The 25,827-nt window shown below is 43.4% G+C and overlaps 1 protein-coding gene across 5 annotated transcripts in view; it reads right to left on the bottom strand.

The window, feature by feature from the left end:
- LOC109422469 (F-box/WD repeat-containing protein 7-like) overlaps window positions 1-25,827 on the bottom strand; it is a 110,479-nt gene that overhangs the window by 7,224 nt on the left and 77,428 nt on the right. For 4 of the 5 annotated variants that reach the window (XM_062852230.1, XM_062852228.1, XM_062852231.1 and 1 more), the window contains exons 3-12: window positions 8,116-8,720; window positions 5,231-7,221; window positions 5,037-5,153; window positions 4,304-4,825; window positions 4,058-4,239; window positions 3,764-3,989; window positions 3,491-3,701; window positions 2,504-2,675; window positions 2,351-2,439; window positions 390-532 (exon numbers count right to left, since the gene is read on the bottom strand). In XM_062852230.1, coding sequence (XP_062708214.1) covers window positions 441-532; window positions 2,351-2,439; window positions 2,504-2,675; window positions 3,491-3,701; window positions 3,764-3,989; window positions 4,058-4,239; window positions 4,304-4,825; window positions 5,037-5,153; window positions 5,231-7,221; window positions 8,116-8,614 — 4,101 coding nt within the window. In that variant the 5' untranslated portion in view covers window positions 8,615-8,720 and the 3' untranslated portion in view covers window positions 390-440. Of the gene's footprint in view, window positions 1-389; window positions 533-660; window positions 2,440-2,503; window positions 2,676-3,490; window positions 3,702-3,763; window positions 3,990-4,057; window positions 4,240-4,303; window positions 4,826-5,036; window positions 5,154-5,230; window positions 7,222-8,115; window positions 8,721-25,827 lie in introns of those variants that run through there. The other variant, XM_062852232.1, reaches the window with a different exon arrangement.

The raw sequence follows: 25,827 nt of genomic DNA, 5'->3' as shown, positions 1-25,827 counted from the left end.
TTTTAACAAAACTTTTACATCAAACTGCACACTGATGTTCATAGCCAACGTTTAAGAAAATCTGATCATAATAGATTATACTGGGCAGTTGTCACAATTTTTCATAACTGCGTCCATAAAGCATCAAGAAGTTGACCAAAACTGAAAACAGTGCTGTAATGGTTCATTACGCAACGCAAATCAGTGCTGTAATAAATCATTACAGCACTGTTAATTAGGTGTGGGAAAGTAGGCCTTTTCCTGTCAGATTAGCGTGAGGTAAAACAGCCTATTACGATGAGAAATTGCAAAAACGTATTTTTTCTGGTAGGTTGGTTATTTGAATGGTTCGTTAAGACAGATAAGCTGAGTTGTGAGAATATAAGATGTATTTAAGCGTGTTAACTTACCTTTGTACATTTTTGATCCCATGGTACTAGATAAATACTGCTTTAATTTAATTAAAGCGATTCATCACTCGAAGAAGACGATGACGACGTAGATCCCGATTCCCTTTCGGATGACCGTTCTTCAGAGTGCGTTCTCAAATTTTCTATAAGGAAAAATGCAAAGAACAAACCATGAGCTTGGTTGTTTTTTTTTCTCGATAGTTGGTAATGCGTTACTAAAAGTTTTCACTTTTTGTTTTTATTGGATTTTTCGACATACTTTTCTGAGTAGCGCTGCAGTTGTTCACTACCACGTTATTTCGTATAATTTCCTTTACAATTTTAGAGGTTAATTTGTTCTTTGTTTTTTTTTTGTTTTTGCGTATGGTTTCGTTTTTTTTTGCATTTCAACAGGGAACTGAAGGATTGTTTTGGGGGACTATCTCGAATTTTGCAACAGGAAACGAATTCAACTGAGAAAAGAAGAAAATGTGTCCAAACAAAATAGTAATTGTTTTCAGACAATAAATCCTAGAGGTAATAATTTTGCTAATGAGGGATAAATTTCTTTAAACTGATGCAAAAACTTAAATAATAAAAAACAAAAGATCATTCATTTGGAATCTATACATTTGAGACATCGAATTTCTAAACAGACAACTAACTAAATTGTACACGGGGTTTTCTTTTCTTTTCCTAATTGTGATTTTCGTGTGTTTTGTAGGTTGTGTGATTTTTTCGCGAATTTCTTGTTTTCTGTCCTTCAGCTATTTTTGTTATTCTGTGGGTGTAGTGATTTCGCTAGCATATACTTGTATTTTTGCGTGAAGGTGTTTAGTTCTTTAAGAGTTGGTTTAATTCTGCCAGTTTCGTTATATTTTATCGGTCAGTTCAAATATTGTTGTAGTTATTTCTAGTTCATTGTTTATGCACGAGCTTCATTTATCGTTATCACCAGGAAAAACAACTATCAAAATCTTAAGCGCCTGTTTGTTTTTTACGGTACTGCTGCTCTGCGTAATGAATTTTTCAAAAATTCACGCAAAGTTGTAGGGCAGCAAAATACCGTTGGACGTTCAAAACTTTGAAAGTATTTTTGCAATATAATAACTTCAAATAAAGCCTCGTGAATTATGATAAGATTGCGCCTGTTCAATCAATATGCTCAACGACGACACCTTCAAAAAATTGAGGATTGAATTACTAAAAACTAAAGCGAAAGCTGTGTATTGTTAATAGGTTAAAGCATGTTTGTCCTGGCCATTTGGTCGCATCGAATGCAATTTAGAAAACATCGGAGAAAATGAAACCGCAACGGTTGTCCTGTTTAAAGATGCTCACCGTGAGAGCAAATAAGAATCATTTAGACTCATAACACATAGACAGATAGGTTTTTTTAAAGAACAATATAAAATGTAAGAAAATCAACTATTCCGATTCGTTTCAAAAGAAAACATAAAGATATAAGAAGCCGCGGCGCTGCCGGAAAATCATATGTGCTAGAATAGTGAACAATATTGATCTCCGTTAAACTCAACAAGGAAACAAAGTTTAACAAACATTCAAAGCGAACACAAACGCTCACGATGAGGACTTCAACAGTACGGCAGGACACAAAACGCGTTCGGCAGGTTTCTCCGGTTTCGATTGACCAATTGGCTGATTACCTTATTAATCAAGCACTTTTTTCTTTACTATTGGTATAAAATTTACTTTTTTGTTGTGTCCTTTCAGGAAGGGCCACTTTAGTTTTTTTTTCACTTCCTTCCATCACTACCGGCTACACCTTTCTGTTATACCTTTGATCGGGCTTTCAATTATAACTAGTTTTTTTTACCTTCAGCAAACTATAGTCCTATCAACGGGGACACTCTTCAGAGTCTTAAGATATAGTTGAGGAGAAGGATAGCGCAGGAAACGTATAGGGGGAGGTTGTTAAAGAGTATACTTATCCAGAACCTATGAGCATTTCAAACAGGCACCTTCTACGTCGAAGTCGAGAACCAGCAGTTTGGTTTCCTCTGTTCCGTTACGCGAGCCGACAGCGCAGATCAGCTTCGTATCGTTAGCTCTGTCGATGGAAAGACCATATTTAATATTTCATTCCGTCAGTCATTAATGGCCAGTAATCTTACCTAATACGCCACACCACACCACCGGAGCCGCCGGATTCCAGGGCGACCAGATTGCGTATGAATTCGCCAGTCTTAACGTCCCACAGCTTGACGGTGCCATCGTCGGAGCTGGTTATCACGAAGCGAGAGTTGAACTGTAAACACGTCACGGCCGACTGATGCTTGTTGGGTCCTAGAAGTGAGTAATTATCGATTGTTTTAGAAATGTTTGAGGAAAAAATAATTACGACAGATGATAGCTCGACATGGTATACCGCCGAATCTAAATAAACTTATGCCTACAATAATGGAAATCATGTGCTCCAATGACAGATAAGAGTTTAACGTCATCTAACGATGAATAGATCCAAGCACGGGTCGTACGATTATGAAGTAGCGACGCAAGAAATTCCCCGGAGAAAATTGGAAGCAATCAAGAAGTAATCTTGCGAGAAACTCCGATAAGACCTATTGGAGAACTATCGAGAAGAACTTCAGAAGAAATTCTGAGTAAAACTGTGGCATTGCGGCGAAAAAAAATCTGGGAATATTCGCGGGCTGAAAATTTGGGAAATTCCAGGAGGAAATCTGAAAATCTCTAAGAGAGGCCCAGAAATTTCTCTGGAAGAAATCAATGGAAAAACTTTTGCAGAAATTTCAGAAGTAACTGTTGAAAAGCCACTCCGGAACACCACTAAGGGAAATTGCTGAAGGAACTTTGGATAAAAATCCAGAGAAACTCGGGAAGCCAGTGAAATATATCCCGTGGGATGCTCCTGCCTACACACATATACGGCGTTCGACTCAGTCTATTTTATTCGCCGTATGAAACACATCCCAGTGTTTACTGTTTAGTCTTTTGAGATTTTCGATATTTTAAGATTAGTTCATTTGTTGTTCGGTCGTTACAGTCAGGGCTCTGTAACCATCAAAGGATTTTCGTAGGTTTTCCCACAACCTGTTTAGATAAAGTTCGTTGATGATAGTAAGTTAAACAACTTTACTTACCGGATAACGTTTGCAAGCACTGGCCAGTGATGATGTCCCACACCTTAACGGTGGAATCGGCATTGCCCGAAACCAAAATGTTCGACCGGAGCTCCATACCGGACGTTAAACTTTGATGGCCCATAAGGGCGTGCTTGCAGCTGCCCGTTTCCGCATCCCACACCCGGATCGACGTGTCCAATGAACCGGACACCACGTGGATGCCGTCGAACTGTATTAAAGATAACGACATATGGATATAGCGAAGGTCGCCCGTATTCGAGGAATACATACCTGCAGTGAGTAGACACGATTCGTGTGACCCTGTAGCGTGTGCAGACACTCCTGCCGCTCCGGGTTCCACACCTTCACCATGTAATCGTACGCTCCGGACACAACCAGCCTACCATCGTATTGAACACAGCGAACGGCAGCCAAATGACCAACCAAAACATGCAGGCAGCTGCCCTCGTCCACGTCCCACACACGTAACGTAGCATCCCGAGATCCACTGACGACTCTGTTGAAAAATTAGAAAAGTTCGTTCGAAAATGTGTTTCCTCTAAAACTTTTACAGCGAATACTCACTTATTTCCATGCAAATGCATACAACGGACCGTTGAAGTGTGTCCATACAATGTGTGCAACAGTTGACCAGTTTCGGCGTTCCACACTTTCAAAGTGCGGTCGGTACTTCCGGAGATGATTATGTTCCCGGACATTTGCGACGACCAAACGCCACCCGTGTGACCGACCAGTGTTCGAAGGCACTGTACAAAATGGAAAATTGGGCTTGAATTCTAACTTATCACATGCAGGATAAACAAAACTTACCTTTCCGGTGATGGCGGACCACACTTTGAGTGTATTATCGTCCGAGCCGGACACGATGCGGTTACCGCAGAACTGAAGGCACGTGATGACGTGGTCGTCGTGGCCCTTCAGGACCTTGGCGGTACGGATCGGTCGCGAGCGCCAGTTCATCTCGATGATGTGCTGTCGCATGTAGGCCGCCTTCCAGGGTGACGAAATCGGCGGCATATTGCCGGCACGACCCCGTTTCGGTCGGTCCCCACCGGTCACGTCCATCACGATGTTGGCTTCCTTGCACTTTTCCTTCCACAGGAGGTTATCGTCCGCTAGGAAACGCCAGCTGCGACAAGTTTGAGCCGCCCGGAGGAGATCCTTAGGTTCCAGATAGGACAGGACCTGCAAAGCCAGTTCTTTGGGCAGCAGCGAGATAAAATCTCGCTGGAACTGCGGTTCGATGACTTTCATCATGTGTCGAACCTGGGTTGGTTCGCAGTGTTCGATTAGCATGTCCACAGCTACCAGACGCTCGACCGGTGTCCATCGCTAAAGAGAGAAATAGATATTCGTTATTAGTACATTACTGTCGAATATTATTCTGTATTATACAAATAATAGTAATCTCGTTATAGAATATGTTGAACAATCAAATAACCGTATCCTGATATGTCATGATTCAACACAGATTTTTCAAGCTTTTGACTAATTTTGGCATAAAAAAGAAATCAACAGCAAATAATCTAGAAACTTTACTAACCTGGAATTGCATCAGCCACTCGTTCAGTTCGGGAGGAGGATTATCTTTGGTAGGGATTACACTTCGGGGAGTTTTCCGTTCGCCCAGCGCTGAGGATGTCGTAGGCGTTGAAGTAAGCTACAATTGATACAAATGTAAATGTGTTAATGAACGCTATTATTTCGCCATCATCCTGGTAGATATTTTCTACTCACATTAGACGGACTACGCAACGTCCGTGGCGAGCTGGCACTATCTAAAGCTAATCGTTTGCGACTGTTGTAGTTGAGCGATTCCGTACTGGGACTATCGCAATGGCTTCCCAGCCCACCGGTGCTCTCCGACACTCCTCCCGTCGAACTGCGGCTTCCGCCACTTCCGAACAGGATTCGATTTTCGGTCAATTTGCGCTTCCGATGCAGTCTTGGCGTTTGTGCGTTGCTACCGCTGGTGTTGTTCGCGCTTCCAGCGCTCCCACCGGTACTCGGATCGTGAGCTAAAATGTCTTCCGCGGCATCCATGTGAGTGAAGCTGGACAGGTCAACGTCCCGAGAAGGCAGTTCATCTTCGCTGCTAGCGTGGCCACCCGCTCCGCCGTTAGTTCCATTTCCCTCATCGTCGGTGTAATCTCGACAGGTGCAAACCTCCTCGTCGGAGCCCTCTTCACAGTCAGCCCAATTGTCTTCGTCGCATTCGTGATCGACGACCGAGGCCGATGCGGCCAGTTCCGGTGGCATGGACAGTTGAGAAGGTTCCAGTAGGGGATCTTCCATGTGATTATGTTCGTGATGGAGTTGTGGCTGACGGATGCGGTGAGACGAGCTAGAAGGTTCAACATCATCAGCGATGTTGTCTACAAAATTCGACCCATTAGAGGAAAACCTTCTGAGGGATACATTTCCACTGCTGCAACCTTCGCCTGTTTCGCGATCGGCACTGCCAAAGGGACAGCTGAAGGAAAATAGCGAGGAACTGCTAGTGCTGGTCGAGGGAAGTGGATGGTGGTTGATGTTTTTGCTGCATTCTCCAGTTTGTTTGATGACCGACGTTGCGCAAGACGATAAGCTGCAGTCGGACGGTGCTTTGGTTGCTCCGGACGTCGAAGGACCAGCGGAACAGCTCCCCGATGAAGGTGAAGGTGATGAAGAGGAAGATGAAGTACCAGGTTCATTGACGCCACTACTGCTGGGTGCTGTTGGGCAATCCTTGGCCGATGCTTTCAAAGCTTGCAGATTAGGGATGAAGATGGAACGATCGGACGAAAGGCTATCGTTGGAGTTGCTGTTGAAGATCGCATCGAGTTGTTGCTGTTGGCGATTCTGCGTTGCCGCCTTACCGCTACTGGAGGCCAAAGAAGATGAGGACGAAGCCATCGAGGAAGAACAGGAAGGCCCATCGGCCATATCGGGCCCATTCTCTGATTCAGTAGCTGCACAGTAGCTATCTAGACTAGCTGACAGGTTAATTTTTACCGTTGACTTTGTTGTACTATTACTGTTTTGTTCCCTATTACTAGTGCTATTAGAACTAGATGGATTATTACAACAATTCTTGTACGCGTGTCTACTGCTAGTTGGCGTTGTTATAAGCTGAACTTTGCCGCTCTCAGACTGAGATTTTTTCGCCAATGCATCGTTGCGGTTCCTATTACTAAATCTACTTATTAACTCTATATTCAGTCTATGGTTATCGGGTATCAAAGCGCTATTTTTAATTATAATTCCGCCAGTCAGTTTTTGTTCCTGCTCAAAATCCCGACGTTCGATTGCATCGATTGATTGCACATCATCCTCATCCACCTCGTCATCTTCATCGTCATCGAGGTTCTCATCCAGTGCGGCAACACCTTCATCCTCTGGGATTTCCTCCTCCTGTTCCATTCCCAGCGGGTTTTGCTCCGCGTGCTGCCGACTTGCCTCTTCTTCAGTCTCCTGTGTTCTTTCGGACACCGCTTCTTCGGTTTCCGCTACGATTTGCTGGTGCCCGCTACTGCAAGACGAAGTTTCCTCGCCGATGAAGATCGGATCGGAAATCGAGTTTTCATCGTCCTGCTCGAATCGATCCTCCCCAAGCTCCCCGACACCATTCGTGATACTTAGGTTTTTAATCTCATTTAAGCTAGCGTGTGCTTCGCAATCTCCATCGCCTCCAGTACTTTTACTGATTCCGGCTAAACTGCTGCTGCCGCTGCTGCTACTGCTAATACCTGAAGGACAAGCAGAGAACAAAAAAAAATTAACAAGTTGCATTTATTCGTTTGCGCATCTTTTTTATAATTAATGTTGTGTACACGTAGGTACTTCTAGGTTCACGTAGGTTACATAAAATACACATACGGACAAACTAATGCATCTATAAGAACGTCTGGAAGAATTGCAACATGCATAACGACGATTCTAAAGGGAGTCCAGCAAAAGCTCTTGGAGAAATCCATGGATAAATTTCTAGATAAATTCTAGAAGGAATACTAGCAAGAATCTCAAAATGAAGTCCTGCTAGAATACCAGAAGAAACTTTCATCGAATGAGTGTAATCAGTTTCGTACCTTTTAATTCCGCCCTATGTTGCTTATTCTTTGACAGATACGCGTATTTCGACTACCACTTGTAATCTTCCTCAGTGTCAGTTATCCACTGACACTGAGGAAGATTACAAGTGGTAGTTGAAATACGCGTATCTGTCAAAGGATAAGCAACATAGAGCGGAATTAAAACGTACGAAACTGATTACACTCATTCGAAGAGGGTATTCTGCTTAGAGGGTTCGAAAAGTCGGTACAAGAGAAACTATCATTTTCATTTTCATTTAGTAGCATTTGGTGGGACAATGAGAGCGCAAGTCAGTCCAAAGCCGATGATAAGGGGGGTTATGGCTGAATAGTCTTTGCTGACCATACAAACGCCATGAGATAGGAAAAGGGTATATTGGTGTGGGATTAGGGTGTTGGTACAGGCTTGACAATATCAATGCTATTCAGATGCAAAATAATTTTAAGGCTCAATAGTGCATCGCATACTTTACAAAACCGATACACCACAGAAAAAAAAAGAGTCTTATTATCTATTTTGCCAATTATAACAACTGATTTACAAACACATACCTCCATCTTCCCCGCCGCCAATCATCTCGTCGTCATCGTCCTCGTCGTAGTCATCGTCGGCCGAGTAGAACTCATCGCTCAGTCGCTTTGGCTTCGCTAGATTCATGCCACCGTTGCTTTTCTCCTCGAGGGCTGGCGTTTCCAGATGGATCTGGTTTCCGGTGGCGGAGTGTCCCACAACGACGCCATTGTTCGTCGGATAGAACCACGCATAGCAGTCCTTCGCGCGCGGCTGGCCCCCGCTCTCCTCCCGCTCATCGTCATCGTCGCAGTCGATCGTACCGGATTGCGTGGGAGTCGAAGAGGCGGATACCGTCGTTGTCGATGGCAGACTGATCGCGGTCGCGCCCGATGGGATTATGCTGCTGGTGATGATCGTCGTAGGTGTATCGGTTAGCGCCGTCGTCACGGAATCATTCTTAATCTCTCCCAAAGGGCTGGGACACTGCTGTTGGTGCTGCTGCTCTTCCTTAATCGTGACGATACATTTTTCTGCCATTATCTGATGCGGAATTTCAACACAGACTGACGGTGGCTGCGGCGCTCATCAATTTCACTTTTGGTTCTTCCCTACGGCCGCGTTGAAATGACGGGTAAGAACTTTTCTGGAAGGATATAGAAAGGAAAGTAATGATCAGTATTTTGTTACTAGGGCGTGTCACTAATGAGCAATATTGTTTTGGAAAACAAGAGGTTGTAAGTTTTTTGTCTCAGTAATCAGTGTTTATGATAGACGGAACTATCCAGCAGAGAGATAATAAGGATTACCTACAAGTTTTCAATTTGCGCTCAAGTACTGCAGGTACGAAAAGGATCAGCTGACATTCATGGTAAATGACCTCATATTGCGAATTCTTATTGCTCGAGCCATATAACAAGGGTTCAACAGACAGAAGCATCCTTGCACTTCCAACTGACTGAACCGAAACGTTCAGCTCATTTATTCGGAAGCAGTGGTTTACAAACTTTAAAGTGTGATGGAAATTAGAGCTAGAGATAACCGGACAAAAAAGGACAAATGGAAAAAAAATCATGAGCGGTTTGAGATGATGTCCATGTTTGTAGTACATGGAAATGAAACTACTAGTTTTAAGTTTCCAAGATATTTTGTTATTCGTAAAAATAAAAAAAAAAAAATACTTCTAATAAACATAGCTGTTCCGCAGACATTTCGTAGCAATTTCACTCTCCGAGTGTAATATACCCGATTCTTGCACGGGTCATTATTCTCATGAAATTTTGTACACTAATAGTACTAACCGTGTACATGTGTACAAAATTTCATGACAATTGGTTAAACATTGACTGAGTTATAGCAAAAACCAGACCCGTGCAAAAAAAGAATCGAGTGTACACCAGGCACTAGAATAGTGATGAGCTAATGCATCTCCAGTTGAAAACCACTGTTTACAAAAGAACAACCCAACCGTTTTGAGGCCCAGCTGACACAGCTGATGTCTGTACTGTGCCATTTTTTTTTTGCTTGGTCTGTCCGCAAGCCAAAACCGAATGTTCTTCAAAGTATTTAGCAGCATTCGAGAGAGAGAAAAAGGAAAACAAATCAGAACAGCAATGGAACGGATGCTGTTGATCTCAGTCAGCGAAAAGAGATCATCGTAAATTATGGTAGAATGTTTCCCATAGTGTGAGTAATCTGAAGAGTAGATTGTGGATGTGCAGTAGGCAGTCTCTTATTTTGCAAAAGTCGGAAATGTTAAAAGTTCTACGTTGAAAAATGATCGTTCTGAGCATGAGCGAGCATAGATGACCGCACAATTCGTAGTTGCTACTCCGTGATTGACCAGGATTGCACAAGGAACCAATGGATAGGGCTTGGGACTAGCATACTATTCTCAATGTGCACAGTTCGAGAACTCACAAGTAATGTCAATAACGGCGCTGGCCACGTCCTTACGGTCATCGAGGAAGGAAGGGATTGTTAGTAAGACAACCGTTGTTAAAGAGACCGGAAATCCCAGTGTCTCCACGATTGTCTTGGGAAGGAGTTTTGGTACATTATCAGGTCTAGGAGTCACCTATGGTTGGTGATGTGATCTGACAATGGATCAATAAACACTAACTTTTGCGCAAAACCGATCACTTTTCTATATGAAAACATGTCTAATGAAAGAAATCCTGTCGTGCGTCTCCACCCGATTAGGGAGCAGAAGCTTTTAGCCCATTCCACACAGGAGTGGACTGAACGTGACAAAGGACAAACTTATGATCCAATCCATATGCATTTACAACAAGAAACAACCTCTACATTGGAAAATGATCATTCTAGCTAAAAAACGATCGAGTCAAAATTCGAAGGCCGTATCTCAAGGATAAGTGGTCCCTCAAGAGACTTAAAGTTCTCAACAATTGTATAGGGCTTAAAAATATTTTTTTTTTCGACGATAAAATACGCTATTTTACTAAAACCTTGATTTTAGGCCCCATGTCCTTAGAGTTGCGATCATCTCTACAGTCATCTATACATATAAAAATGAGTTTGAAGTTCCTTTGGGGCAACAAAACTCACGAACGGGTGAACCGATCAGAATGACTCTTGCATGGTTTGATACGTACTTATGGTGGGTGTGTTTATAGAAAGCAAAAGTCACGAAAATCAACAAAACCAGTAAGAAAATTGAAAAGGTGCTGATTTTTCATGATCTGGGAAGAAAATCTATATGATCGAAATGAAATCAATCTAGACTGCGGTGCTAAATGAGCTCAAAGGCTGTCAAACCACCACCAGATTGGCAAGACAGAGCTTGCCGGGACAGCTAGTTTTGTATAATTCCCATTGAATTTGAATTTCTCAAATTCTAAGCCACTACCACCAGCACTATCCTAATGAGTAATGCTGTGTACAACAAGCGAGTTTGACGTGTTATACAAGCAGAAAAAATATATAGAACCAAAAATAAAGTGCTTTGCATCAAAGAAAATAAATCATTGAACTACGGCTTAATACCATTTTGCTTTGAATCTAATACATTTGGTATTAGTTTCAGAGCATTCCTTTCATTGTTTCTAAAATCAAGCCTTCGTGGATTGATTTTGGTTTCAAATATTTTTTTGATTGGAATCTAAAACATTACTGCTTTGAATCTAAGCAATTTTGCAAATTCAAAGACTATTTTTTTTAAAACAAATATACATGGACTTAGATTCAAAAACAAAATATTTTTTTCAAAAATTACAACGAAATAAAAAAGGCATGCGAGAATCGAACACGGGTACTGTTATAATGTGTTTCACTGAGAGCGAGCTATCGTTCACGGCTAGATCTGCTCTTGAAAAGCTGAAGGTAAAGCTGAATCATCTTGCTCATTATTGACGATGTGCATTCTCCAATATTGGAAACAAAGAAATATTTTTTTTGATTCAACAAACCTCGCGACTTAGAAATTAAGTCTCTTTAAATTTGGTTCTAAGGTATGCGCACAGCAAAATCTGGCCAAAGAAAATCAAGCAGTAATAATTCATTCCAACTTGTTCCCAAACCAAAAGCAATTCATCGTAAAAAAGCATTAATTTACTTTAAATCAACAACATTGCTGATTTGACTTGTTATATCCGTCATCTCGAGTTTTGAGCTTGAGCCCTTCCGTAAAGTTTTGCACAGTACCTTCGACCGCATGCCAAGAAATTTTTACCACCTTTGTGTCAAAATCAAACTTATTTTTCGATGAAAGCTGTCGTTCTTGATATTTTTTTAAGGTTCCAATGCACGGTTACTCAATATTTTTCAATTGGGTTGAGTTTTGAAGTGTATGAGATTTTACGTTTTTTGGAAAAAATGCAGTACAATTTCTACACAGTTTTCTGCATACAAACGCAAGCATTCTCCGCCAAAAACAGGGGACAAAAATCAATTCAAATCAATACACAATATCTAAGCTTTTGAATAAGGGGTGCCAGCCATTTTTCCTGACATTTCCTGTAGTGAAAAAGATGATTTTCTGTACATGTATTTCTAAAAGTTCGGTTTTTCAAGCCACAATTTCATATTGTTGACCAAACTATGTATTTCTTGCCAAACTTCGATTTTTTCTTGCTCTTGATCTGCAACCTTTCCAGGTTGTAATGATGTATAGAACCGAATACTTGAAAGCTAACTTAGGTCTGCGGGGACGGTCGCTTTAATGTGCATTGTCAGATTTTCAGCACGTTTGTGCAAAAACTTTTCGAGGACTTCTTGTTCCCTTGACTCTATTTTAAACACAATGTCAAAATATATCCCGAAGTAAATATTTTTCGATTCCTTACACAATAAGCTTTCATTTGCGCCAGAGATTGCCACGATTCGTTGAAAATAGAGAAATTTCTATCCAAAATGCGGTGGCTAGATTTTGCTGTGTGCATACCTTAATATGTTATTTTTCTGCGTGTACAGCGCGACTATTGAAGGTTCAACATAAAGAGGGAACATCAAACTTGTTATTAAATTTCACGTTTGGACAATTCATTAACACAGACAAACAGAAGCAATACACTAATTATTCCCATCGTACATCGATTTAGCGACCAATTCCAAAATATGGTAGTGTGTCAATGGCCCACCCGTAGCGCTAGCATCGGTTTTGTTGAAGTTTGACGTTTGTTCATAACCCCCACCTACTTCATGATTGATCAAATTCATTGGGCGAATATGTGTCCGTGAATATGTTTTGAATTGATAACAACTCGGAGTAATTTGTCTGTTTGTCTGTGTCTTAAAGGTAACACTGCTAAAAATCCGTAAAAGCAAACGTCCATAGGATAAAGGGTCCATAGTACCAAAGCCCTATCTGTTACAAATTTGTCAGATTTTCAATACTGGGTGTTGCTAAGCCTGTGAGTCCTATACTCATGACCATTTCATATACTAATGAAATGTTTACTTGTAACATTTCATTAGTATATGAAATGTTACAAGTAAACATTTATGAAACAATGTGATTTCCATGTAAAATTTTATCAGCGAATTGGTACCTGTATTGTTGTAATATCTTGGAGAGAGATATCCTGTAACAGACATTAATAAAAAAGCAATAAATAAGAACGTGCAGTTACTCACGTAGATATTCCTCATCCACGGACCCAAGGAGTACGCATAAGAAAAGAGGGAAGAAAAATCAGGCACTGAATTGAGAACGCTTTAATAAGAGCACATGCAGCATACCGATACTGCATGGGGCCAATATAGCTGCTGCATCTTTCATACAAATTAGAAGGCTTCAATCAAATAAGCAGAGTTGAACTCGATAAACCATAGTCTAGGTTAGGTTAACCGACTGCGGCTGGCTGGGGCAATATCATATCACCGCAGCCACCACCAAGAAGCAGGTCATTGGCTTATGTAAAAAAACGGACTATGGCCAACAGCAATGCAGTAGCCAGCGGCAGCAGCAACAGCACCAGCACCAGCTTGAGCTTGCAGACACACCTGTTCCCATTCTTTTTCTGCTCTCTTTTGCTTGGCGAAGAAATTCACCTCAGGGTAGGTTGGCGGCGGCGTAGGCACATGATCATCTTACGGCTTGGCTTGGCGGCGGGGCGATGACGGTGGCAGCCTGAGGCGACGACGGCAGCGGTGAGTTTGGATTTTGCATCGTACGCACTTTTTTCGTCTGCTCGCCCCGCCGCCACGCACACGGTCAAGAAGAGGCCTGTTATTATCAGGTGCTTGCAATGTCGATGCGAACGAGTCGGTCAGCATTAGTCATGGGCCCAGCCAAAGTCGAGCGACCACGTTGCGCGTGGCCACGCCGCACGCTGAGAGGAATTCATGGAAGTGGCCAAAATCTTGTATGGGATAATGTTGAAGCAGATCGAAAGAAATGCACTAGGCTGATTAGCCAATTGTTGAACACTATTCATATGTTGAACAATCGTATTATAAATCGAAATTAATATAAGAAATGATTGAAAATTGTGTACCGCTAACGACACGAAAACTACATCGTTTTTTTAAATTAATTTTAATAAATTGCTGTTACAAAATATTAAAATCACAATTACTGGGCGGATGTCCTTTACACTTTTTCAATGTTCAAAATTACTTTTTCCTAACAATTTTATAGCATTATTTTTTATCGAAACCATTCTTGGCATAGAGACCCATGAAGATTTCAGTGAGGAAGAAGAGATCTGTTCCAAGAAGCGATCGGAGTTCAGCAGGAAGTACTATGACGTGAAATCGAATTTGCTGGACAGATCAAACTCGAACACGTACGACTTCCACGAATCAAGTTGCAGACCATCGATGGCAATATTGACGAGTGGTTGAGCTTGCGCGATCTGTATACGTCGCTGATACACACGTAAGTGGGACTTATTTACCCAACGTAGAGAAGTTCCACTACCTCAAAGGATGCCTAGCAGACGAAGCGAAAGCTCTAGTAGACTCACTAGCGATTACGAAGGACAACTACCAGATCACAAGGCACACCTCGGTAAGGCGTTACAACGACAGCAAGCAGTTGAAGCGACAACAAGTGCAGGCGCTGCTCCGACTTCCCAATCTGGCTAAGGAATCAGCATCCGAACTACTTCGTTGCTTGAGAGCTTCGAACGTTTTACAAAAACGTTGGATCAGCTGGTGCAACCAGTAGATTATAAGGATTTGCTGTTGGTAGACAGGTAGACTTCCTGTGTGCTCGTTTTGATCAAGTGACGAGAAGAGCATGGGAAGAATTTTTGTTGGCCCAAGAGCGAGACACGATAAAGGACCTTTCCGAATTTGTGCAGCGTAAGGTGAAGGTCATGGGCTGCTAAACGGTGAGTCGATAAGGAGAGCGTCCAATATAGCTCTGGTCCTCACAAGTTCCTACCTCATGCTTCCACGGGTCAAGCGATGACAAAGACCGCCAGCTAAGAGTTGTGTGCTTAGCTGGTAGTGCAGCCTGGGCACTGTTGTCCATCTGACTTCAGCTAGATTGAGGAGGTACGATCCGAGTGTCTGTTCACCAAGGAGGTGCGGCTCAAACAGCGTCTGTTCTGGCATCCAGCGGCTGAGTAAGAAACGCTGCACCACGCCCAGCTAGATCCAAGGTGGTAGCCCCATCAGCGTGGTCGTCCCAGTGTTGGTTGGGACGTTAAACAGAACTGGCACGATGGCCCTCCGGCGAGACAGGAGTGTTGGCGTAGGCCCAATAAGCCACCCGTAAAAATCCCCATTGCGAATAACATAGGAGAAAATACGACTCGATACAATCGGCAAAGACCCACGCGACGAAATAAGGACTACGATTGGAAACTTGGAACATGGAATTGCAAGTCACTAGGTTTCGCAGGATGTGACAGGATAATCTACGACGAACTACATCCCCGCAACTTCGACATCGTGGCGTTGCAGGAACTTTGTTGGACTGGACAGAAAGTGTGGAAAAGCGGGCATCGAGCGGCTACCTTCTACCAAAGCTGTGGCACCACCAATGAACTGGGAACAGGATTTATAGTGTTGGGCAAGATGCGACAACGTGTGATCGGGTGGCAGCCGATCAACACTAGGATGTGCACGTTGAGAGTTAAGGGCCGTTTCTTCAACTACAGCATCATCAACGTCCACTGCCCACACGAAGGGAGACCTGATGACGAGAAAGAAGCGTTCTACGCGCAGTTAGAGCAAACATACGATGGTTGCTCGCCGCGTGACGAGAAAATCGTTGTCGGCGACATGAACGCGCAGGTAGGAAGGGAGGAAATGTACAGACCGGTAATCGGGCGAAACAGCCTGCACGCCGTATCGAATGATAACGGCCAGCGATGCGTAAACTTTGCAGCCTCCCGTGGTATGGTAGTCCGAAGCACCTTCTTCCCCCGCAAAGATATCCACAAAGCCACCTGGAGATCACCCGACCATCAAACAGAAAACCAAATCGACCACGTTCTAATCGACGGTAAATTCTTCTCAGATATAACCAACGTCCGCACATACCGCAGTGCGAATATAGATTCGGATCACTACTTAGTCGCTGTATGCATGCGCTCAAAACTTTCGACAGTTATCACCACGCGTCGAAGTCGAACGCCGCGGCTCAACATCGAGCAACTTCGTAACGTAGAAGTGGCTCAAGACTACGCGCAGCAGTTAGCAGTGGCCCTACCAACGGAAGAGCAGCTTGGCGCAGCTTCACTTGAAGATGGCTGGAGGGACATCCGATCCGCCATAGGTAGTACCTCGGCTACAGCACTAGGCTTCGCGACTCCGAATCACAGAAACGACTGGTACGACGGCGAATGTGAACAGTTGAAAAACAAGAAGAATGCAGCATGGGCGAGAATGCTGCAACACCGTACGAGAGCGAATGAGGCACGTTACAAACAGGCGCGGAACAGGCAGAACTCAGTCTTCCGGATGAAGAAGCGCCAGCAGGAAGAACGAGATCGCGAAGCGATGGAAGAGCTGTACCGCGCTAAGGACACACGAAAGTTCTACGAGAAGCTGAACCGCTCGCGCAGAGGCTTTGTGCCACAAGCCGACATGTGCCGAGATAATCACGGGAATATTCTCACGAGCGAGCGTGAGGTGGTCGAGAGGTGGCGGCAGCATTACGATGAGCACCTCAATGGCGACGTTGCAAGTACCGAAGGTGGCGTGGTAACAGATCTAGGAGTATGTGCACAGGACGAAAGAATTCCGGCCCCTGACCTTCAAGAGATTGAGGAGGAGGTTGGCCGGTTGAAAAACAACAAAGCCGATGGAGCAGATCAACTACCAAGCGAGCTTCTAAAATACGGTGGAGAAGCACTGGTGAGAGCACTACACTGGGTCATTACCAAGATTTGGGAGGAGGAAGTATTACCGGAGGAATGGATGGAAGGTATCGTGTGTCCCATCTACAAAAAGGGCGACAAGTTGGATTGCGGGAACTACCGCGCGATCACACTACTGAGCGCTGCCTACAAGATACTCTCTCAAATTTTATGCCGCCGTCTATCACCGATTGCAAGAGAGTTCGTGGGGCAATATCAGGCTGGATTTATGGGTGAACGCGCTACAACGGACCAGATGTTCGCCATCCGCCAGGTGTTGCAGAAATGCCGCGAATACAACGTGCCCACACATCACTTGTTCATCGATTTCAAATCGGCGTATGATACAATCGATCGAGAACAGCTATGGCAGATTATGCACGAATACGGATTCCCGGATAAACTGATACGGTTGATCAAGGCGACGATGGATCGAGTGATGTGCGTAGTTCGAGTATCAGGGACACTCTCGAGTCCCTTCGAATCTCGCAGAGGGTTACGGCAAGGTGATGGTCTTTCGTGCTTGCTGTTCAACATTGCTTTGGAGGGTGTAATAAGAAGAGCGGGGATAAACACGAGTGGGACGATTTTCACGAGGTCCGTTCAGCTGCTTGGTTTCGCCGATGATATTGATATTATTGCTCGTAAATTTGAGACGATGGCGGAAACGTACATCCGACTAAAGAGTGAAGCCAGGCGAATCGGATTAGTCATTAATGTGTCGAAGACAAAGTACATGATGGCAAAGGGCTCCAGGGAGGAATCACCGCGCCCGCCACCCCGAATTCATATCGACGGTAATGAAATCGAGGCGGTTGATGAATTCGTGTACTTGGGCTCACTAGTGACCGACGACAACGACACCAGCAGAGAAATTCAGAGGCGCATTGTGGCAGGAAATCGTGCCTACTTTGGACTCCGCAGAACTCTACGATCGAATAAAGTTCGCCGTAACACGAAGTTAACCATCTACAAAACGTTGATTAGACCGGTCGTCCTCTATGGGCACGAAACATGGACCCTACGTGCAGAGGACCAACGCGCCCTTGGAGTTTTCGAACGGAAGGTGTTGCGAACCATCTACGGCGGAGTGCAGATGGAAGACGGGACTTGGAGAAGGCGAATGAACCACGAGCTGCATCAGCTGCTGAGAGAACCAACCATCGTCCATACCGCGAAAATCGGGAGGCTACGGTGGGCGGGTCACGTCATCAGGATGTCGGATAGCAACCCGACTAAAATGGTTCTCGAGAGTCATCCGACCGGTACAAGAAGACGTGGAGCGCAGCGAGCTAGGTGGGTCGACCAAGTGGAGGACGATCTGCGGACCCTACGCAGAGTGCGGAACTGGAGACAAGCTGCCATGGACCGAGTGGAGTGGAGGCGGCTACTATATACAGCAGAGGCCACCCCGGCCTTAGCCTGACCGGTAAGGTAAGGTAAGGTGAAGGTCATGACATCCATTCCAATGAGGTCATCTGACGCCAAGCCGGAAATTCTTCAAGTAACAAGAGGTCGTTGTAAAGTGTGCTGCGAAGATCACCGACTATTCCAGTGCCCTACATTTCAGCGGATTGGTATCCAGCTTTTTACGCTGTGGTGAGGGGTGATTCATTTTTGACAATTCTTGCCGACAGCCCTTGCAGCATCACAGTTGCCGGAAATTCTAGTTCACTGCTCCAGATTTGTCAAAAAATTTCACCTGATGTTACCCTGGTTACCAATGCTACCGTCACAACAAACATGATACATCGAAGAGATTGCCTGAGTATTCCTCGTAAAGATTTCCCGGAAGTGATCGGATGGAACAGATTCTCGGATGGATCTGATAAAGGATTCCCCGGAAGATTCTGCCTAAAGAAAAATTGCTGGAGGATTCCCCAGAAGCAATTTCTGGCGAATACTCCGGTAAAGAAGATTCTCCAAATGAATTGTTGGAGGTTTTTTTGGTCCATTGGTAGTGGGAGAAATCGCCAGAGGGTTCTCGGAAGAAACTACTGTAGAATTCAGTGAGAATACAGTGAGAACTATTTTTCCAGGAGTTCCATTTGGAGATTACTCCAGGAATTCCTACTGGGGATTCCAACCCGAGATTCCTCTGTTTTCTCACCGGTGATTCCTGCGGGTATTTCTAGCGGGGAATTTTCCAGAAATTCCCACCGATGATTTCATCAGAAAGTCAAACCAACGATTGCTCCAGGTATTCCCATCGATGATTACTTCAGGAATTTCCACCGGAATCCCCCGGTGGAAACTCTTAGATCAATCCCCGATGGGAATTCCTGGAGAAATTTTATGCGGACGGCGAGATTCAACACTCCTGAGTTGAGTTCGGAGACTACACACCCACACGACCCACAACCCGGTGACGAAGAGTGTATCCAATGCGTCGGACGGAAACTAAAGGAACGTTCAGGTTTCGGAAGAGCACCTGGTGGGATGGAAAGCAAAGGTGTCCCGGGTCCGTATGTTAGCCCGGTGGACAAATCGTACCACGCAAGCCACGTAAAGACAGCCTAGAGCCCTTTTGCACTCCACGAGGGCCCAACGGAAGTTTGGACGAACGGGCGGCAGCACGGCACTAGGCGGCATCATCGGGATTCCACACTGCCACCATACACGAATTATCCGTAAATACAGTTGCAATGGGGCAGAAATGGGACCATAGGAATCTTCTAATTAAAGCCACAATCGTAATTCATTGTTTTCCCTCTTCTTGCGGTGCCTCGGTGGAAAGTTTAGGGCTGGGAGTTCATGGGACTGAGCGGGCGTAACGAAGGTTAAGTACAGTTCCTCGGTGTCAACTGGTTTCACGGTTGAAGGGTGGCGAATACCGATCACAATCCTAAAAAGAAATAATTTTTTAAATCATAACAAACGTTCTATACAAGCTGAAAAAGTTCATGGTGAAAATTTTTGACAATCCGGGTGCAATGAACTGAAATTTCCGGCTACTGTGTTGCTGCATGGGCTGTCGGCAAGATCCGTCAAAAATGAATCACCCCTCATCAAGCGTAAAAAGCTGGATATCGGATCGTGACGAGGTGTTGCGAATACACGGACTCTGCCGAAATTACTTTAAATGCGAACATAGAGCGATAGAATGTCCCTCTCGTCACGTATGTTGGAATTGTAAGGGCAAACATCACACTCTACTATGCTTCCGATCCTATTCAAGTGCTATTAGCAATGCATCGTCTTCCTTACGAACTTCTGCAGTGGGCAATCTCATTGAATCAATTCGAAAGCCTAACATCCTCAAGGTAACACCTGCCTTGTTATCATCAGACGATTCCAGAGATAAGGAACAATTTCTATGATCTGTTGTTGTAGGCAACATAACCCAATCGTCAATAAGACCAAATATTCCTCAAGGATCGACTACCCTGATTCTATTTAATAATCCCTCTGGTAGGACATGGTTTGTGAAGAATCACTACATGACCTGCAATACGGCAATTTGTTCTTTAGGGAGATCGACGTTTCGTGGATCCCAACCGAACACAAAATTGAACCATCATACCAGAAATTCGACAGCAACGCAGGCTGCAACAGGACGTACGTATGAGCGATATCTAAGATGGTTTGGTCAACCCAATACATAAGAGCTGAAAGTCCAAGCAGCCTGAAATATAATGAAGGGCGAACGGGACGGTCGAGGAAATATCCGCCATTGCTCTGTTGCTACAAAGATGGTAATCTCAGATTCTTCTTTATTGCTAATTTAGAGAAAACTTTCCGTTTTACGTAGAACGAAAAGCTACCGCAGCTGTCAGACTACTGATTTTCACTGAGGTATCATCGATCTACCTTAGCGAGCCCTAGCGATGCCTTGGATAGCCTTGGATACGACGCCGATGATCATTGTTTGTTGTTGGTTTTCAGTTCAATTCACCTTGCAAGCATGCTTTGATTTGGCCTTCAGTTTCAATGATAGGATGATTTTCAAGCCTGCGGTAGGACTTTGACAGCTGCGGTAGAACTCGGCGGCTACCGCAGAGTGGAAATTTTTCTAAAAATCCGCAATATATTATTGCTAATTTAGAGAAAAAAATCCGTTTTACGGAAGATCGAAAAAGCTACCGCAGCTGTCAAACTACTGATTTTCACCGAGTTATCATCAATCGGGTCAAGGATGCCTTGGATACGACGCCGATGATCATACCCGAATACCCGAAAACTATAGTTTGTTATTGCTTTTCAGAGCAATTCACATTGCAAGCATACTTTGATTAGGCCATCTGTTTCAATGATATGTTGATTTTCATGGCTACGGTAGAACTCGGCGGCTACCGCGAAGTGGAAATTTTCCAAAAAAAATCCGCAATATGGAGCAACAACATATCATTGTGTATGCTCACTTGCAGTGCATAGAGTGGGACACCGAAAGACATTTTACTCCTGTACACTTTTTGAGTTCCTTTTTGGTCCCACATCAACTGTGCAAAATTTCAGCTCGATCGGAGAAACTATATTTTAGCGCCAGCCATTTAAAGTTTCATACGATTTACTATGGGGAATATCACTTTTTCAAAGAAAAATCGCCACAGGTTGCTCCTTAACCCCTAAAAATAAATCGATGAATGATTTCTGTTGGACATTTTACGAGGAACCAACTCTCTGAAGACCGCAAAGCGATCTAAGGCATGTGGAAAAAGTTATTAACTGAAAACCGAATGGCATGCTAATGCTGTTTAACATGTAAGGAATAACAATAAATAATAAAATCTCGTCATTTTACCGATCGGGAGAGGCTTAATAACTTTTTCCACGAACGTCGCATCGGTTTGCGGTCTTCGGAGGTCTGATTCCTCGTGAAGTTTTCTACAGAAATCATTCATCGACTTATTTTTAGGGATCTAGCGGTGACTCCTAGCGATTTTTCTTTGCAGATGTAAAATTTCCCCATAGTAAATCGTATGAAAAACTAAGAACGGCGGGCGCTAAAATATAGTTTTTTCAATCGATCTGAAATTTTGCACAGTTGATTTGGGACCAAAGAGGAACTCAAAAAGTATACAGGAGTTAGAGTTTTTCCATTTTTTGTATTTTCCCATATAAACCGTGTACCAGGCTAGTGCATATGCTGATTGGCCATATAGCAGATACAAAAATAATATTTTGGCCTACGTTTCCCAAGACCTATCCCTCTGTGCGCTGACCCGGAGTAACGTGGTGGATTTGACCAGCGAGTGCACCTGCTTGTTGCATATTTTCGAAAGGGATGTGTGGTGATTAGCACAAGGTATTGCTGTTGTATGCTACTACAAGAGCGAACGCAAAGTGCGTACTCGTGAGTAAAAATGGATAATAACATTTTTCTCCACTTTGGTTCCAGAGGGACATTCCAACCGATGCCGACGGCGGTCGGTCGGTTGGGGCCTTGTGCCATTAACGTAAATTGTTTAATTCCTACCTACATTTGAGCCGCTTGTTCGGGTCGGCGTTATAAATGATGGCAGGCAGACAGAGCACAAGGTTGATATTTGCAGTTTAGGGCACAAAAAGAAATTGCAGCGGGCTACAGCGTGCCTAACAGATTTTATGGCGAGTAGAACGAGACCCTTGGCGCCGTCTACATAAAGAGAATATTCAGCATTTAAAGAGAAGATCTGGAATTTATACATTTCAATTCATTTAGTAACAAAAACTGACAAGTGTACTCATCTAACGTTTGTTGTATTTTTGGACAATTGTTCTTCATGAAACCCAATCTAATATTCCATGTACAAAAAATGACTCCAATACGAAATAGAACAAAACCACCAATTTCGAAGAATCGTTTACTGCGATCTAGATCCATGAGTTCACCGTTCGATGTTTTTATCACCCCAAATCGCTTCCCATACATTCCAGCGCGATCAACGGCTCATTCCCATTTCTCGACATGTATCAGTCTCGTTTGTTCTCTTTCATTATATTCCACACCGAGCTGATAAATCGATTTCCCACGACACCACACAAAAAAAAAAATCTGTGATACCCACCAAAATGAGAAACATCAATAAACGGATGATAGAAACGGCAATAGCAAGCAGCAACACCAAAGAAAGAAATACCCCAATCTTGCGATGAGCTCTTATAAGTTTTATCAACGTTTGGAACCGCAGCACAACACAAACACCTCATCAACTGCAGGCAGCCTAACCCCGTCCGTCCCGTCAGTCAAGGTTATAAATTATAGGGACAGCTAGAGAGTGGCTTCCTACTGTCTCCTCACTGTTGTCATCGGCAACTCATCGTACGCCGGGGTGCCTCAGTGTAGTAGCGCTGCTGGCTGGCTATACGAATAATAGGACGTTCCCCTATAAATTGCGATACACATAACACCTTTTGCTGATGGGCTACGACGATCATATGTGCGTTCCGTCAGCTATTTTAGTGTGGGAAAAAGCAGTGGGACCCTTTCGATCGGAAATATTGTGTGTTTGTTTCGCTTTGGGACACAAACAGGATCTGCTGCACCGTAGGAACACCGAAAACGGCGGTGGTGTGAGGTGCATCGACAGGCTACCGCATACATACATTCGCGACCAACTATGACATCAGCTGGGCTACTTCCAACCGTTTTATCGTGCCCTCGTTTTAAAGTACGTAGAACAAAATTCGGTAGTTGAATGCTTTGTACGCACAACTAAATTATGTGGTTTTGAATTGTTGACTGATTCTGATGTGATGTGATGTTAAACTCTTGAAAGATTTAACTTTCCGTGCAGACGGGCTTGGTGGTCTAGTGCCTTTCGCTTCTAATTTGTATGCAGAAGGTCCTTGGTTCAATCCCTGACCCATATATTTCTTCCTACCCTGTATTTTTCTATCTACTTTCTTTCTTTTTGTTTTTGCATAAGTTCATAGCCAGCACTAGAACAGAAACGAGTTGAAAAAGCCTTCCCTTCCAACTTTCACAGCACGGTGTCAAATGATAGACATATGCAACCAAGCTAACTGTAGACTTGATCGATAAATTTTCCCAGGGGGGCGGGGGTGGTGGTGTCAAAAAATCATGAAAATTTCCTTACGTAATAAATGGACAGCCCCTAGACAGAAATGTCTTTCCATTTTACTAGTTCAACTTTCCATTTTTTTAGTTCAACACCGTTGCATTTCTTGTAAACGTAAAGGGAACATTCTGTCTTGACATATCTGTCCGGAAAAAGGCAAGACATTTTTGCCTAGTGGAGACGTGAGGTTAATGATTTTCCGAAATTTTGTCAAAGCTTTTCCCGAGTTTTTTTTCGAAAGTTTTTGCCGGGTGTACTCTTAGAGGATCTCCCTAGATTTCTCCGGTAGTTTTACGAGTGATTATTTTTTGAAGTTTTACCACGATTTCAGCAGAAGTGTCGCCTGGGTATCTGGGTATCTACTATAGATTCGCACAACATACTTTCGAAAGCTTCTCTCGTAATTTTTCCCGAGGTTCTAACGAAACTTCCCCTGAAGATTCATGTGGGATTGTTTTAGTTTTATTTGGAATTTCATCAAAAACTTCTTCCGTAATTTCTATAGGTTTTTATCTGTACTCAACATAGGGATTTCTTCCAGAGCTTTTCCCTGGTTTTCTTTTAGAAGTTTTTTGTTGTTCAGAGTTCTCCGGAGCATTTCTCGTAGGGATCTTTCCTAGGATTTCGCTTAGTAATTCTACCGGAATGTCCGGAATGTTCTTGATTGCTTTAGAAATGTTTCGGTAGTTCTCGAGGCATATTTTCAATAGTTCCTCCCGAGTTTTCTTGCGGAGAAGACGTCCAAAAGTTACCCGAACTTCTCTCCAACAGAGTTCTTCTTGCAATTTCGAGATTTCCCCTGAGAATCTCTGTATTGCCTTGCCAAAAAGAGCATTTCTTCCGGAATATATTTTACGGTGTGTTATGCCCAGTGGAATTATGTTAGGACATCCGAAAGACATTATGAGAACAATCTTAGAATCATCCAGAGTGAAACCCCTATTGGAACTCTAGAAAAGATCCGGAACAATTTTCGGAAGAAATCGGAGAAAAACATGATAAGAAATGCCTACCTGGGGAGTTCTTTCAAAAGTTTCCGAAGATATGCCTAAGGGGCCATCCATTAAGTACGTCACGGTCCTAGGGGGGAGGGGGGTTTTTGGAAGTGTGACAAGCAATGTATTAGGTATAGGAAAAACCCGTACGAAGGGGGGAGGGGAGGGGGTCGAAAATTCCCGATTTTAGCGTGAAAAGTTCTGTTAGAAATTACGGAAGAATTACCAGGTATGGGAACATTCACTTCCAAAGAGTTACATTCATTTGCTGCTATCTCAGTTCAGAAGCATGCGATAAAAAAATAGTTAAGGACAGACTTTAGTACCTACTCACGATTTCGAGGGCACAAATATTGTCGTAAACAAAACCAGCGCACCTGAGCTTCTTATTTTAAGCTTATTATAAGTGAGCAAGAACCTAATAATAAAACGCACTGTTGTTTGAAGCTTGCTTCTTGAGTTTTGTTCATCTGAAGTTCTGATGCACTGTTGAAGCGGGATTTCAAGACGTTTGTCCTTAATGGAAGACTTTTCCTTGTAATTGTATCTAAAACTTAGCAGAATAAAATAAAGGTCACACACGCATACCAAATTCGTGAGAGAGGTCTGAAGACGACTTTCCACGGCGTGAGCGTAATATATCTTCATTGTAAATTATTTGCAAGTAATTGTTTCCTTCCTGTCGGATAGTATTCATGATATATATTTAGGGCTTTAAAGAAGTCAAGAAGTAAAAATTCCCAAATGTAATTCAAGAAGAAATTTTGGATAGCATTTGAAGAGAAATTTCGGAAGGAATACCGGGTAGATTTGCAAGCAAACCGCTTATCAATCTCCGAAGAAGATCTTAATTTCAAAAAATTCTTGAGCTCACATGCATTTCACAGGGTTTACCAGCATCCATTGCTTGCAATACAGTGGTGATCCGATTTTTTTACGTATCACTGATTATTTTTAAACTTTTTGATCTAATTTTATCATGA

This window comes from Aedes albopictus, chromosome 2, assembly GCF_035046485.1.
Source record: "Aedes albopictus strain Foshan chromosome 2, AalbF5, whole genome shotgun sequence".
NCBI lineage: Eukaryota > Metazoa > Arthropoda > Insecta > Diptera > Culicidae > Aedes > Aedes albopictus.
The sequence above is the reverse complement of the archived record's forward strand: the minus strand, read 5'-3'. Positions and strand labels throughout refer to the sequence as shown.